At 49.9% G+C, this 14,234-nt stretch overlaps 1 protein-coding gene across 1 annotated transcript in view; it reads left to right on the top strand.

Moving 5' to 3' along the window:
* The window catches only part of carmil3 (capping protein regulator and myosin 1 linker 3), a 66,910-nt gene that overhangs the window by 18,023 nt on the left and 34,653 nt on the right, over positions 1-14,234 (top strand). The window contains exons 10-14 of the mRNA XM_056596332.1: positions 370-464; positions 1,879-1,965; positions 4,403-4,512; positions 4,852-4,929; positions 10,422-10,498. Coding sequence (XP_056452307.1) covers positions 370-464; positions 1,879-1,965; positions 4,403-4,512; positions 4,852-4,929; positions 10,422-10,498 — 447 coding nt within the window. The remainder of the gene's footprint in view (positions 1-369; positions 465-1,878; positions 1,966-4,402; positions 4,513-4,851; positions 4,930-10,421; positions 10,499-14,234) is intronic.

Raw genomic sequence — 14,234 nt, 5'->3', positions numbered from 1 at the left:
CCCCCCCCCCCCCCCCCCCCCCTCGAGCCGCCCTGTTTGCTTCTTGAAACATCTCCGCATCGTGCCCTCGTGACACTGATGTGGAAGCTCCTCAACAGCACGTTCCTGAGGTTCCAAGCTAGCTGCTCCTAGAACCAAAACATGCAGAACCAAAGTCCCAATTCAATAAGGCTCTAAATGAATCAGCCCACCTCCGGGCATAGCGAATTAGCATAAAGATTAAGCTGCTTTTGGGACGTGTCGGATCGTCGGAGCTCCAACAGGGGTTGCAGTGCGGCAGAGCCCCGGCTGCATTGAGGAGGGTTTGATGGCTGGCACGTCTTCTCAGAGGCCGGGTGATTTATTCTGAGGGTTGGGATGTCTCCACAGGGACTTCCCCCAGAAGATGGCCTCCGCACTGTCGGAAAACCCGTCGTCCGTGATCCACTCCCTCAACCTGTCACATAACACACTGGACAACCAAGGTACACACACACACACACACACACACACACACACACACACACACACACACACACACACACACACACACACACACACACACACACACACACACACACACACACACACACACACACACACACACACACACACACACACACACACACACACACACACACACACAGGACTCTGAGAGCACTCTCTGGCTCGCTCACACTCTCTGGCATGCGCTCACTTTCTCTCTCGGTCACTCTCTTTAGTTCACTCTCCTGTTTTTTGGCTGTCTCAAGCTCAGTGTTTCTTTCTCTCTGGCCCTCTTGCACAGTCTATCTCCCAATCTCTCTCTGTGTTTACATCTGAGCTCGGACGTCCCTGAGAGAGAGAGAGAGAGAGAGAGAGGGAGAGAGGCAGAAAGGGGGAGAGGGAGAGAGAGACTCTCTCTGTGCCTGCAGCAGGTTTATTCATTTACTATGTAATCCTACTCAACTCGGTGTTTCTGCAGAAACACCGTCGTAGCCCGTCTGTCTCCGTCTGCTCTCAGTCTGTCCTCACTTCTGCTACACTTCATTGACGGCAGCGCCTTCCCTCCCTCCACCCCATCATTAGATTTTAAGTTTGTATTTTTATACCTCATTTCTATTTGCTCCTTCACACGTTGCCGATCGAGCCAAGATTGCTTCTGTTGGTTTTAACACTTTTATTGCTTCATTTTATCATGGCTGTGTTTGTCCTTGAGAGCTCTGTCTGAAGAGGGACAGTCTAGTGCTCATGATGATGGCTTTAGTGACAGCTAAAAGGTACTGGGTTTAATCCCCTCGTATCCGCAGTCCACCCTAAAGCCTCCTTGAGCAAGTGACCCAAAGCCCGGCCTGCTCCTTAATGACCATCTCAGAGAAACGTTGCTTGTAGTAGCTTTGGGGAAGTATCCTCTGATGCAGATGTTTGGACCAGCCGGCAGCCTTGCCACTAATTTAACATTCAGACACAGCCACACAAAATGTGCTAATGTATGTCTGTGCCAATGTACACACAATCTTTCTCGTACTTTGTGAGCTATGGTTAGTAGCCTTCTCCTTCACTAAGCATTGGCCGGGGGTGACCTTGTGCATCATACGGCTCATTTGAGGACTCTGGCAACACTCCATCTCTCGCTGTCTCTTTCTCTTGCTCTGTCGCTCTCTTTGTCGCTCTCTCTCGCTCTCCCCCTCTCATCATCTCTGGCTCTCCCTCTCTCATTGTCTCTCATTGTCTCTCGTTCTATCGTTCTCTCTCTCTCTCTCGTTCTCTCGTTCTCTCGTTCTCTCTCTCGTTCTCTCGTTCTCTCTCGTTCTCTCGTTCTCTCTCGTTCTCTCTCTCTCTCGTTCTCTCGTTCTCTCGTTCTCTCTCTCTCTCTCTCTCTCTCTCATTCTCTCTCTCTCATTCTCTCTCACTCTCCAGGTGTGTCCAACCTCATCCTGCAGGTGTGTCGTCTCAACAAGGGTCTGCGCCTCCTCAACCTCTCCAAGACCTCGCTCAGCTCCAAGGGTAGGCATGTGTAGGGACACACACTCATGCACACACATACATATATATGTGTATATACATATAGATATAAAAAGTGAGGCCCGATTGGCTGTTTCATAGTCATGATGTATTAATCATGTTGATATGAGCGCTGTGTTTACCTTCGTGCTGGAAGACGCTGGGGCTGCATGGTGAAACACAATCTGTGGAGAAACGGGACTCATGGACAAGGCTAGAGACCCGCACTGTCGCCTCTCTTCCCCAGCGCATATGCTCTTATCAGTCTCTCCACATTTCCCTGCATCTCACTCTTAATTTGACCGTCCGCTATCTTTGTCTTATCGCTCTCCATCCCTTTCAATCTCTTATCAGGCTCTGACCGTCTCTCACGCATCCTCATTCTATCTCTCTCCATTCATCTGTTTCATCCCTCTCCATCCCTTTCAATCTCTCTCTCTCTATCTCTCATCTCCCATCTCTCTTTTCATCCCTCACATTCTCTCTCTCAGTCCCTCTCTCGGCACCCCTCAATCTCTCTCTCCCTCAGCACCCCTCTCCCTCCACCCTGGCCTTCTTTACTCTAGATCAGCTAAGCAGGTTATTATTTATGTATGCTCTGAGCTCGGTATGGTCAGCCAGGGCGCTGGGCTCGTTTATCGGCCTGCTATACTGAGAGCCTATCAGGGGCCCCGGGTTCAGTGTCCTACTTCTGCTCTTTGCCTCACCCCGAGGCCCGATCGGCCTGCAGCCGGACATTACTGCACACTCTGGTGGATCCCAGTTCTCTCGCTCTCTCGCTCTCTCGCTCTCTCGCTCTCTCTCTCCCTGAAAGGCGGTTGCCTGACGCGGTGGTTGGAGCGTATTAAGGGTGCTGGGTGAGGCTGTGGTCGGTGACCTTGGGGTGCTGAAAGGACGCTGATGACTTTGCAGTAGCTAGGCTTGTTTTACTCTTTTTTTTTATATGTTGAATATTTATAGACGCCACGCCCCCCCCCAACCCCTCCCACCTCGCCCATCTAGATCTACATACGTATGCATCCAATGACACAAGGGAGGCTACCTTCTCTCTCTCCCCCACTCTGTTTCTCGGTCTCTGTCTCAGTGTTTGTGTGTGTCTCACTTGACAGACAGATGGACGGACAAGCAGGCAGATACACACACACACACACACACACACACACACACACACACACACACACACACACACACACACAGTGTAGTTTCCTCGCGGTGGAGTCGTCTGTCATTACGGAGCGACGGTGGAGTCGGTACCTGCAGCCCCGCTAGTGTATGGATACGGATTAGAATGGCCCCGACCTCCCCATCACTCATCCCGCTCGCTGGCTCCACTTCCTGCTAATCGCTCCAAATTGGGGATGATGGGTTTAGAACCTCGCCGGCCAGCCCCCCGGGGGGGAGGGCGTGGGGGGGGAGGAGAGGATGTGAGGGGGTGCAGAGGATGAGTTGAGGCGAGGACACGCAAGTGTAGGGATGGGAGTGTGGGCGTGACGAGGAGAAGGGAGGGGGGGGAAGAGCGTGAGGGGAGCTGATGACGGCACAGTGCGGAAGGGGAGGGGAGAGTGGGCGTGGAGGGAGGGAGGGAGGGAGGGAGAGTGGGGAGAGGGGGGTGCTGTGTGGAAGGGTAGGAAGAGAACTACAAGCGTGACGGGAGAGGGAATGTTGGTTTGGGGGGTGTGGCATGACACAGATACCGTTACGTCAAAACCCCCCCCCGGGCGTTTGGAGCAGAAACGTTTTGGTCCACAGTCCTTACCCCCGCCACTCGTGTGTTGGTGACTGTGTGTTTATTCTTATTTTTAGTTCGCCCCATATTTGCTCCTCAGCAGGCGATGCCCACGGAGGGGTTTAATGAGCAGCCCAGGCCTCCCCGTGGGGGGTCTGTCGGGATCCGCTCCGGGGCCAGGACTTTGTGTTGGGTTTCAGGGAAACGGAGGCTCCATCTCCTCTCAAGTGGTTCAGATGCCGTTGTCTTTGACTCTTTCCACCAGCGCTGTTTATAACTAGTTTGTAACCAAAAGCGGGACACGCAAAATAAATATGGCCTACTAACTCGTACTCTTCCTAAACATTTCCTACATCCTCTTCCTCGTTGACTGTAATACTTATGATAATGACATCCTATTAATGAGCTTCATTAAAGGCAATGTCAACTGTTGATGATCTGGGCTAAGCCCAAGCTGTAGACTGGCTCTGCGGGCATACAATGGTGGGCAGACTGGCTCACCATTGCACAGCTATTGCACAAACGCACCCCAAGTGTGTATCAATGATGTCATGCTGGTCCACCAGACTTTATTTTACTCTCGTACACTAGTATATTGTAAATAAGAAAAGTACAGGGAAGGAACTAATTTAGAAATTGAGGGATTGCATTTATGTGCCCTACTGCCAATAAAGTCTGTCTATCTCTCTCTGTCTCTGTCTCCCTCCCCCCCAGGTGTGGTGTCTCTGTCCCAGGCGCTGTGCTCGAGTGATGACTACTCCAACTCCCTGATCCACCTGGACCTCAGCCGGAACCCTGGGGTGCTCTCTGGAGACGACGCCACTGTGAGACACCCACAATCACGCAGGCACACAGGCACACATTGTCGGACACACACACTGGGAGCATGGACGCGCATGTGACACACGAATTGACTCAGATACACACACTCGCTCTCTGATTCCCTCACTGTATGCACAGTCTCACTCTTCTAAACATACTTACTCATGCATGCAGGGTAATACACACTCGCTCACACTTTCGCAGGCAGGCATGCATGCATTCTCATTCACACAAACACACACATGCTCTGCCATGTTTACAAACCCCTTTTTAAAACTGCAACATTGAATTCAAACCTCAAACTGTGTATGTGTGACGTACTTCTCTTCTCCTGGATGCAGAACCTGTACCTTTTCCTGGCCCAGCCCAACTGCCTGGTCCATCTCGACCTCTCCGGGACCGACTGCACTGTGGACTTGGTGAGTTCCAATTGCTCACGTTCTTCCCTATATCCAGGTGTGACTGCTTCTGGGGACCGCCTGCTATAATCTAGGAATCACCATTCCAGACCATGAAGACACTGTGACCAAAGATAAGATATTCTTATGATCTCAGATGGTCACAGCCGAAAATACAAGACACCTAAATAATGTTTTGCTGCAGAAAGTGCTATAAGTTAACTAGCTTAATAGTTAACATCGTAGCTGGTTCAGATGGTTAGTTGAAAGCATATGCTACATTATTGAAACCATATATTTTTTAACCGTTGTACACAAACAAGTGTCCTGTTTTGGATCATGTCGTACATGTTGGGAGACTCGGAGACTGTTTAATATTCTGAACAGACGGAACCCATTTCCCCCCCACTAGGGCGCAGACCTCCGGTTTACTGGTGAATATTTTTAGCGCGGTGTTGCGTCGTTTGACAGTTTGGCGGTGTGACTGTGTGAGGGTGCAAAGACGCATCAGCGGGCGTTCAAACAGCGGGGGCGCGTTCCAACTGTCACCATGTAGCGAATCCCCCTCACTTCCTTAATCTCCAGCTGTTGTCCTCGATCGACATCTTACCAACTGGTCCGGTCTGTAGTGAGAGACCAGATGTGGCCTAATGGTCCCGGCGAAGCGGCCCCCGTACTGAGCATACATCGATGCATCCTGCGCAGAAAGGGCTTCAGAGTTTCGCACCCAAACAACATAATCCAAAGAACAAGAATGCTTGATTAATTTCCATGCTGCTTGACCACTTACAGATACTCTTTCTCCTCAAAGGTTAAGTGGACAAACCGTTTTGGTACGCACCCAATGTCATGCTAGGCTTTTTTTCCTCCTCCTCCTCCGATGGTGCAAGCAGTTGACGTCTGAACAACACCGGTCCCCTCTGGTCACTAGGTGGCTGGCGGTGTTAATGGCTTCTCCCTTAAATTGACTTCAAGTGACATATTGGTGTCACCCGCTGTCATGTGTGGCGCAACTGGTTGAGCATGACATCGTCAGTGGTTCGATAGTGGATCGAAGCAATATCCCTTTTGGATAAAAGGTTGAGTCCCCCACATTTCATCGTTTATATTTACCCTGAATATGGGTTTGTTTTCTGATGCGGCAAAGCCATGATGCAATGGCTCCGTTTCTTTCAACAGGGGCAACAATAGAAGGGAACCAATCAATTGTCACACTGTTAATGTGTCTAACGAAGCCTGCAGGGTTGTTTATGAAGCATTAACGTCAGGCTTATGAATGGTTAAACACTGACAGGGTGGCCGTTAGCTTGACTACATTCCATTTAATAGTGAAAGGGGAATCAAATCCTCCCATTGACGGTAATCATATTGATCGCTTTGTTGTCGTTCTGCACGCACATGAATCCACACCAGTAAAGGCACGTTAAACCGCTTTTGTGCTGATGAATGCTGCTTCCTAACGCTGACTGGTGCACCGTTATGTCACTACATCACGTTGCCGGGCAGCAACACAGCAGCGTTCACCATGGATACCGTTACCGGGGGCTGCTTCAAACACGCGGGGTGTCAGTGGAAATCCTGAATTGGTTATTAATAGCTTTGATGTATGGAGGAAGCATGCTGGAGGTCTCCTGGGGAGAGGGAAAGGGGTGATGGAAAATAGGGCAGGATAGACTTGTGGTACTGGGTTCGATTCCCAGCGTCCCCAGCTGACCTGTAGGCCTCCTAGAGGTAATGCAAAAACATCAACGAGTTGTCAATCGATTTGTTATCATGACCCTCATCAAACCAGTGGCTCGGTAGTACCACTGTGAGGGGAACTTCAGAAGTAATTCTTGCAATTGAATATCAGGAAGTTGGTACACTCCGTTTTGGACTAAAACTGCCTTAGGCTAATAGACGATGACTCACCGCTTCACAGCGGAGTTGCAGGTGAGCAAAGTTCACCTGCAACTTTTATTGATCCTCAGATTTTGTGCATTCCTCAGATGGTAATTTTGGATGAATGGCATGGCGGAATACAAATACTTTGCTTGTGTATGCACATGACACCGAGTAAAAAGACTTCAATGGGGAGTTCAAATGTTCTAGATAAAAGTTTAGCCTCAATGGCTAAAAATAAGCTCATTGTTTCCATGGCAATTGGCGCAGCAACACGGTTACACTGACTATTATGACGAATAGTATTTATTGTCACCACTATTTAAAGTGTCCTTCTCTGGGAATCAATTAAACCTGGCGGTGTAATTGGCATCCGCCCCCTGATACTACTGATCATTTACAGATAAAGGAGAGAAGAAAAGAGCAGGCGTGAAAAGAAAAAACACAAACACAAAATAAGTAGCATGAAACATTAGCCACTTTGCGGAGTCTCTGAGCTAACTGGCTTGATCCCCACGCGCGGCTGATGGGGGATTACGGCGAGCGTCTATTGTACCCACGCTATGTACGCGAGGCGGTAGACGGTTTCTTACACCAACTCCCTCCAGGGTCTCCCAGGCTCTGTGGCACATCCACTTCACTCGGAGGGAGAGGAGCCCTAAGAGGTGTGTGTCAGACGGCTTGTATAGCGGCCTGTTCTTTACCAGAATCCCCACTGCTCTTAATGTGCTGGAGGGGAGGGAATATCAGACGCTACAAATAAGAATGCTAGGGAACAACTCTCCCTGCAGCTAATGGCGGCTATGAATATTGTATGGGATATTTGATGAGTGTACACGGGCCTTTACATCTTTCATCTGCATGTTTAACCTTTGAGTATCTCCTCCCGCGGCTACAGGATATTTGGGCCTGTTTTTACGGACAGGGCCGAGAGTCGAAAGCGAGAGTGAGTGGTGTCATCGTGGAATAGCGTCGGGTCAGGACTTGAACCCGGAATGCTACAAGGTCGCATTGCCCAGCGGTCAGACCACGGAGCCGCTCAGAGGACCACCCATGAATTGTCAAAAGGGCGAGTGTTGATAGTTTAACGTCCTCTGTCGCTCCCCCCCCCCCCTCGCTCTGCCCGGGTGAGCCCGCCCTGCCAGCGCGTCACCCCTTTTGTTTCTCTCTCCAGCGGAGGGGCCCGGTGGGTTGAATTATTAATCAGGCTGTGTTTTCATCTGCCATGACATGACATGCTAAACGTTGCTGAATATGGATTAGTGGACTCTCCCATGATGGATTCCACCGCCGGGGAGAAACGATTTGTCTGCGAGGTTATCCCGGCGTGAGAGATGGGAGGATGGTTTTGGATGGCAGGAGATAAAGTGGGGCTATCCGTTGCGTTTTGTAATATTTGACCGGAATCCATTAATGTCGTACCAGGTTACACATTTAACCTTTTATATTAAAAGGAACGTGAAACCTGAAACTCCCGCTTTTTCCCCCCCCAGCTATTAGTGTTCCTGCCAATGTTAAGATCCAACACATCCATCCTGCTTTTAAGTGGACCAAAAGGGTATAACAACTGCATGGTCATGGTTTCATCGGGTTCCATTCCCGTCTCCGTTGTCATAAGACGGTAGAGCTTTGCCCTATCATTGATTCAAGATCCCAGACTTGAATGCCATTTCAACAAGTTGATTGGAATTCCCTATCCCCTACCTACACGCACACACGCACGCACAATATAATGGCTCAAATAGCATTTATCCTCCAGATTCTTTGGAGGCAGCATGCCTGATGTCAGCACGCCTCGTGTGAAATCACAGCGCTTGCCTCCATTTTATGGCCTCCGTTGGGACACCAGAAGTACTCGGGAGGTATTGGGATGTGTTCCTGGTGTTGTTGCTGCTAAAGACACATCCCTGCGGTTGAGAAATGGCACTTCAGAAGGTACGTGGTGTTCTGCACTCCGTTGCCACATTAAAGTGTTGTTTGAATGAATCACTGTTTTAAATAAAGGTGCACCAACACCACAGCTTTTGGAGCCAACTCCCAGCCCCGAAGAAATCAATGCGTCCAATTCTCTGTGTGAACCGCTTCAATTTTGTTTAAACCCTCTTTCGGCCCCGCAAGATGTTTGATTTAGAAGTTTAAAGGTTAGTTGAAAGTCTTCCAACCCCCCCCGATTTTAGTGTCGCCGCCGTGACATTTATAAAGAGAGGTCAGTGTGTTAAAGTGTGACATTTGCCAACGAATCGCGAGCACCCATCAGATTAAGCCGACGCAATAAATGACTCCTCTGAATTGTTAAAGCGCCAACGTTGACCCAGTGCACCTCAATAAGCCATCTCATATGAAATGAATGAACCGTCCCGGCCACACCCCTCAACCAGGCACGCCAGATGCTTTGGAACGCAGAACCATCTGTGAAGTCGTCCTTGGAAACTGTTTGGAAAGGGGTGGGCCCTTTCCTAAAATACTTGGCACATGATTGGCTGAACCATCTGTCTATCAGCATCCATCACGCATCATAGATCACGTCGCTCGATGATTGGCCCGCAGTACATAACTCGAAGCCTGGCAGGAATGATTGTGTGACAGTTTGGCGCACAGTTTGATCTTGAGAATCCAGATGCCTCACAAGGTAAACTACCTCCTCCCCCTCCCCTGAATCTCATTGAAGATGGCCTTCGCCAGAAGTCGGCCGGAAGTCCATTATGTTCTTAGTGAGCTGAGACCTGCTCACACGGGCTGTATGGTTTTCCCTCTAAGCGGCTTGATGGCCTCCACAAAGAGATATGAGGGGGGGGGGGGGGGCTCTGTGTGTGGTTCCTGGTGCCTAGCTCAAGGGCACATGGTACTAGCAATGGGTTTTAAAGCGGTGCCTGCTGACTGGAGCTTGAGGCCTCGGCCGGGGGGCATGGCTTGCCTTATAGCGCCCCCCTCCACCTCTAGGCTGAAGAAGATTTGCGCCTTAAGCTCAAATCCTTTTCAAGTCCTCGCTGCCCTTTTACTGCTGGTCCGGGAGGATGAAGAGGTGGGAGGGGGGTTGGTGTTTACTTGATAAGGCTATTTTGAGAATGATGTATTACGACTGATTCATGTAATTTGAGTAGCGTTGCCAAGTAAGAAGCTAATCCATCATATTACCCGTGTGGTTGTTCAATATCGCATTTGTGTTTGAAGAAATTGATGCCGTAATCTTTTCACTAATGTATGAGAGCCAAAGTAAATGTGGAAACTCGACGCTCGCTCTCTCTCGCTCTTGCTCTCTCGCTCCCTCTCTAGTTCAAAGGCCTTTGTTGGCATGGGAACCTACATTGCCGGAGCATGTAGAAATTTAAAACTCAACATAAAAGATGTATATGTAATTAAATAAGTCTCGAAAGTACGAAAAATAATGTATCTCCTCTCTCTATCCTCACTCGTTCTCACTACCTCTCTGCCCATCCGTCTCCCTCTCTCTGTCTCCTCTCTTCCCCCTCTCTCTACCTCTCTCACACCCCCTCTATACCTCTCCCTCCCCACTCTCTCTCTCACTACCTCCCTCTCCATCACCTCTCTTTCTCCACCTCTTTCTCACCCCCTCTCTCTCTGTGTTTCTCACCCCCTCTCTACCTCTCTCTTCCACTCTCTCTCTCTCCCAGTTGTTCGGGGCTCTCCTGCGGGGCTGCTGTGCGGACCTCTCCTACCTGAACCTGTCCAAAAACACCTTCTCCCACAGGTGGGTGTTCACCGCCTCCATCTCCTCCCACCTCCACCTCCACCTCCACCACTACCTCCTCTTACTTCCTCCACCACCCTCCTCACCTCTGCTCCTCTTGGGACTTACTCCAACGCCTACCCACTTAAACTCCACTACCTTCTCCACCATCATCACGCCTCCACCTCCCTCCAGCTCCTCTATCCTCCACCACATCCCCTGCACCTCCTCCGCCTCCTCCACTATCGCCTCCACCATCTACTCCTCCACCATGCCTCCCCCACCTCCACTTCCCCCGCCACCAGCTCCTCTCCCACCTCCACCTCCAGCATCTCCTCCCCCACTTCACATATGAATCCCCATGTATCAGAGGGGTCGCAGATGGACCGTAAAACAATATAATATCCTGTCTGGGGCTACACCCCTCGGAACCTCTGGAGGTTTCCCATTGGTGGAGGAGAGAGAGAGAGGAGCTCTCTCTGGAGATGCTGCTATTGTCCTCATTTATTTCCCCTCCTAGACTAGTGCTTAGCCCCGGTCCTCACTAACGCTAATATTACCCCTGTCTTCGTGTGTGTCTTCGTGTGTGTCTTCGTGTGTGTGTGTGTGTGTGTGTGTGTGTGTGTGTGTGTGTGTGTGTGTGTGTGTGTGTGTGTGTGTGTGTGTGTGTGTGTGTGTGTGTGTGTGTGTGTGTGTGTGTGTGTGTGTGTGTGTGTGTGTGCACACTAATGTTCACATCTGTTTGTCACATTAGTGAAATCTGAGGACCCCAAGCGCTCTCGGTGCACTATTGTGTGGGCGGGTGTTTGTGCATTTGCCTGCCTGCATGTGTGCGTTTACTTTAATTATGTGTGTGCGACTATGTGTACACACTCATTTGGGCAGGCGAGTTTGTAATGATCAAGGTGTGTATGTGTGTGTGTGTGTATTTGATTGTCTCGGTAATTTGTGTTGGTGATGATTTGTTTAGCTGTGTGTATTTGAATGTGATTATCTGTCTAGCTGTGTGTGTGTGTGTGTGTGGGGGGGGGGGGGATGTCTCTGGTGTGTGTGTGTGTGTGTTTTAGTGGGCTTAGACATATTTGTTTGTGGAAAAGACACTCTGTGGAACCATCTCCAGTATGTGTGTCTGTTCACCAGGCAGGCGTAGTGCGAGTGCTGGTGCTGTGGGGTCTCTCTGGACTCCAGCTCCCCCCAGCAGGGCTCCACCAGGACATTACTTACATTACACAGGGAAAGTTGGTGAAAAATGAGACTAATTTCACCAGCAAATTATTGTTCCAATCCCCAGGCATCAGGAGCCAGCCTCCCTCCTCGCCCGCCCTCTGTCTCCTCCCTCCCTCCCTCCCTCCCTCCCTCCCTTTGTCTCTAACTCTCTCACTTGATCTCCATCTCGCTCTCCTTGCTCATCCTCTGTCTCCTTCCAATCTCCGACCCTCCTTCTCACTCTCTTTCGCTCTTGCTTGCCCTCTATCTCTCCCTCCTGTCTCATCTTCTCTCTCACTCATGCCACCTCATTCTTCAACCCTATTTATCTTACGTTTTTCTCTCTCTCCTCTGATATTCTCTCTCACCACCCCCCTCTCGCTCGTTCGCCCAATTTATAATATTTCTCTCTCTCCCTTTGTTATAGCTCTCTATACACGTCTCCTTTTCCCCCAATTCCGTTTTTTGTCTTCCCCAATTATTCTGCTACTCTTAGAAAGACCTTCACCCAGTTCTTCACCTATTTTCCTCATCGCTCTCTTCCTCTTCATCATCTCTCTCTCCTCTCTCCACCCTTTTGTATCCCTCTTTTATTGCTCCCTCCCTTATCGTTTTCCTTCTCTTCACTTGCACCCTTCTATTCCATTGATTATTCTTTATCTCTCTTGATTTACCCTTCCCTCCTTCTCCACCTCCTCCTATGCCCCCCTCCGCCCTCCACCCCCTCTCCTCCTCCGTCCTTTTCATCCTTCACACGTCTCCGTCGGTTCCTCTCCCCTCCGTCCCTCTATCGCTCTCCATACCCTCTCTCTCTCTCTCTCTCTCTCTCTCTCCTTCTCCACCTGTCTCTCTTCATCCCCTCCCTCCCGTCTTTCTTACTTATTAACTCTCCCTCCCCCCTCCACCTCCCTTTTCTTCCTCCAGTCCCCACCTCTCTTTTTCTCTCTCACCTTCGCCTCTCTCTCCCCTATCCTCATTAATTTGAGTAGTGTAACGCCCCCCCTCCCCTGTCTCTCCCTGCCTCCCATCGTCATTCACTCTCTCCCGCCGGATTTATATCTTCGAGTAGCAAGCGCCCCTTCTCTCTAGGTGCGGCTGGACCGTTAAGACAAGCACGCACGCACACACGCACACGCTCTGTCACATGGAGGTGTCAACAGACACGAGTGCAGGTTCATCAAAGCGCGTATGGATGACCAGATGGACCCAAGGCAGTGACGGGGTGTGCGTGTGTTCGGGTGTGTGTATGTGTGTGAGTGACCGAGCGAAGCCACGTGATGACAGTGAGCGCTTTGTTGTCATGTAAGAGAGAGACATTTTGTTTGTCGTCAGTTGAGCTGTGTTTTTCTGCGATGGCAGGGTTAGGGTCATGACAGGAAGTGTCTGCGTCTGTATTATTAGTCAGTTTGAACATAGGCTGGTTGACATTAATGTGTCTGTGTGTTTCTGTGTGTGTAGCATTGTTCTTCTGTCCTGTCATACAGGACATTTTGTGTGTGTGTGTGTGTGTGTGTGTGTGTGTGTGTGTGTGTGTGTGTGTGTGTGTGTGTGTGTGTGTGTGTGTGTGTGTGTGTGTGTGTGTGTGTGTGTGTGTGTGTGTGTGTGTGTGTTGGTATGTTGTGGCGTGTGGGATGACAGCAGAAGCCACGTCAGTCGGATCATATGAACATGTGACCTAGAGAGCAGAAGGTTAATCGGTGGCCTGGGAGTCAGACTCTCAGCGCCTCTGGCTCGCCATTCCTCTCCTCTATTGTGACGGGAAAACATACACTGCGCCGCTGTCTGTCATTGTGTGTTTCTGTGATGTGGTAGTCCACACAATACAATCGCAGGTTCGATTTAACATCCTATCTGATTGGTTCCCAGGGCGAGGAATTGCCCTCCCTCATCGACGCCAGCGAGACCTAGCATGATGCGTTATCGACCAACATGCTATTAACTCTTTAGTCCGTTAGCTTCTAATGACCTAAAGAGTAAATAGCATGTTGGTTAACAAACATTTCCATCCACGGAGGCTAGCAGTGGCTGCAGATATTCATCCTGTCTTGGAATATGTGAAGAAGTCGCCACCAAATACTAACAAGCTGCGCCTCTTTAGCAGCATCTTATCACATCAACAGGCTAGCAGTGAGCCCACAGTTTTAAAGGTCAAGTACATTTTATTGTTTTGGCTCTTATGAACAGTAACCGTCTGAAAGGGCTTGGCAGGCCACATTTTATGGCGTCCCCTTAACCCGCCGCACTCTAAAGGGCAGGGAAGGACTCCCCCAGGGGGGAGACGGCGGGTTAATTGGAGAGGAGAACAGAAGGTCTATTAGCTGGACCTGCACAACACACAATTCATGTGCTGTGCCTTATTTATATTACTACGACTGCTCTGTGGCACTTCTACTGCAGCCATTTACTCCATTCACAGTTATCCAAAAGTATAATAATAAAACCAGTGCCCATTCATGGAAGAAAAATGATTAAGATGAGAGACTTGAATAGAAATACATAGAGAGCGATCATTAACGTAAACTGCTTGAGTCGATTAAGAACAATCGGTCGC

Source organism: Gadus chalcogrammus, chromosome 8, assembly GCF_026213295.1.
Source record: "Gadus chalcogrammus isolate NIFS_2021 chromosome 8, NIFS_Gcha_1.0, whole genome shotgun sequence".
Taxonomy (NCBI): Eukaryota; Metazoa; Chordata; class Actinopteri; order Gadiformes; family Gadidae; genus Gadus; species Gadus chalcogrammus.
This window is presented reverse-complemented; position numbering and strand designations above follow the sequence as displayed.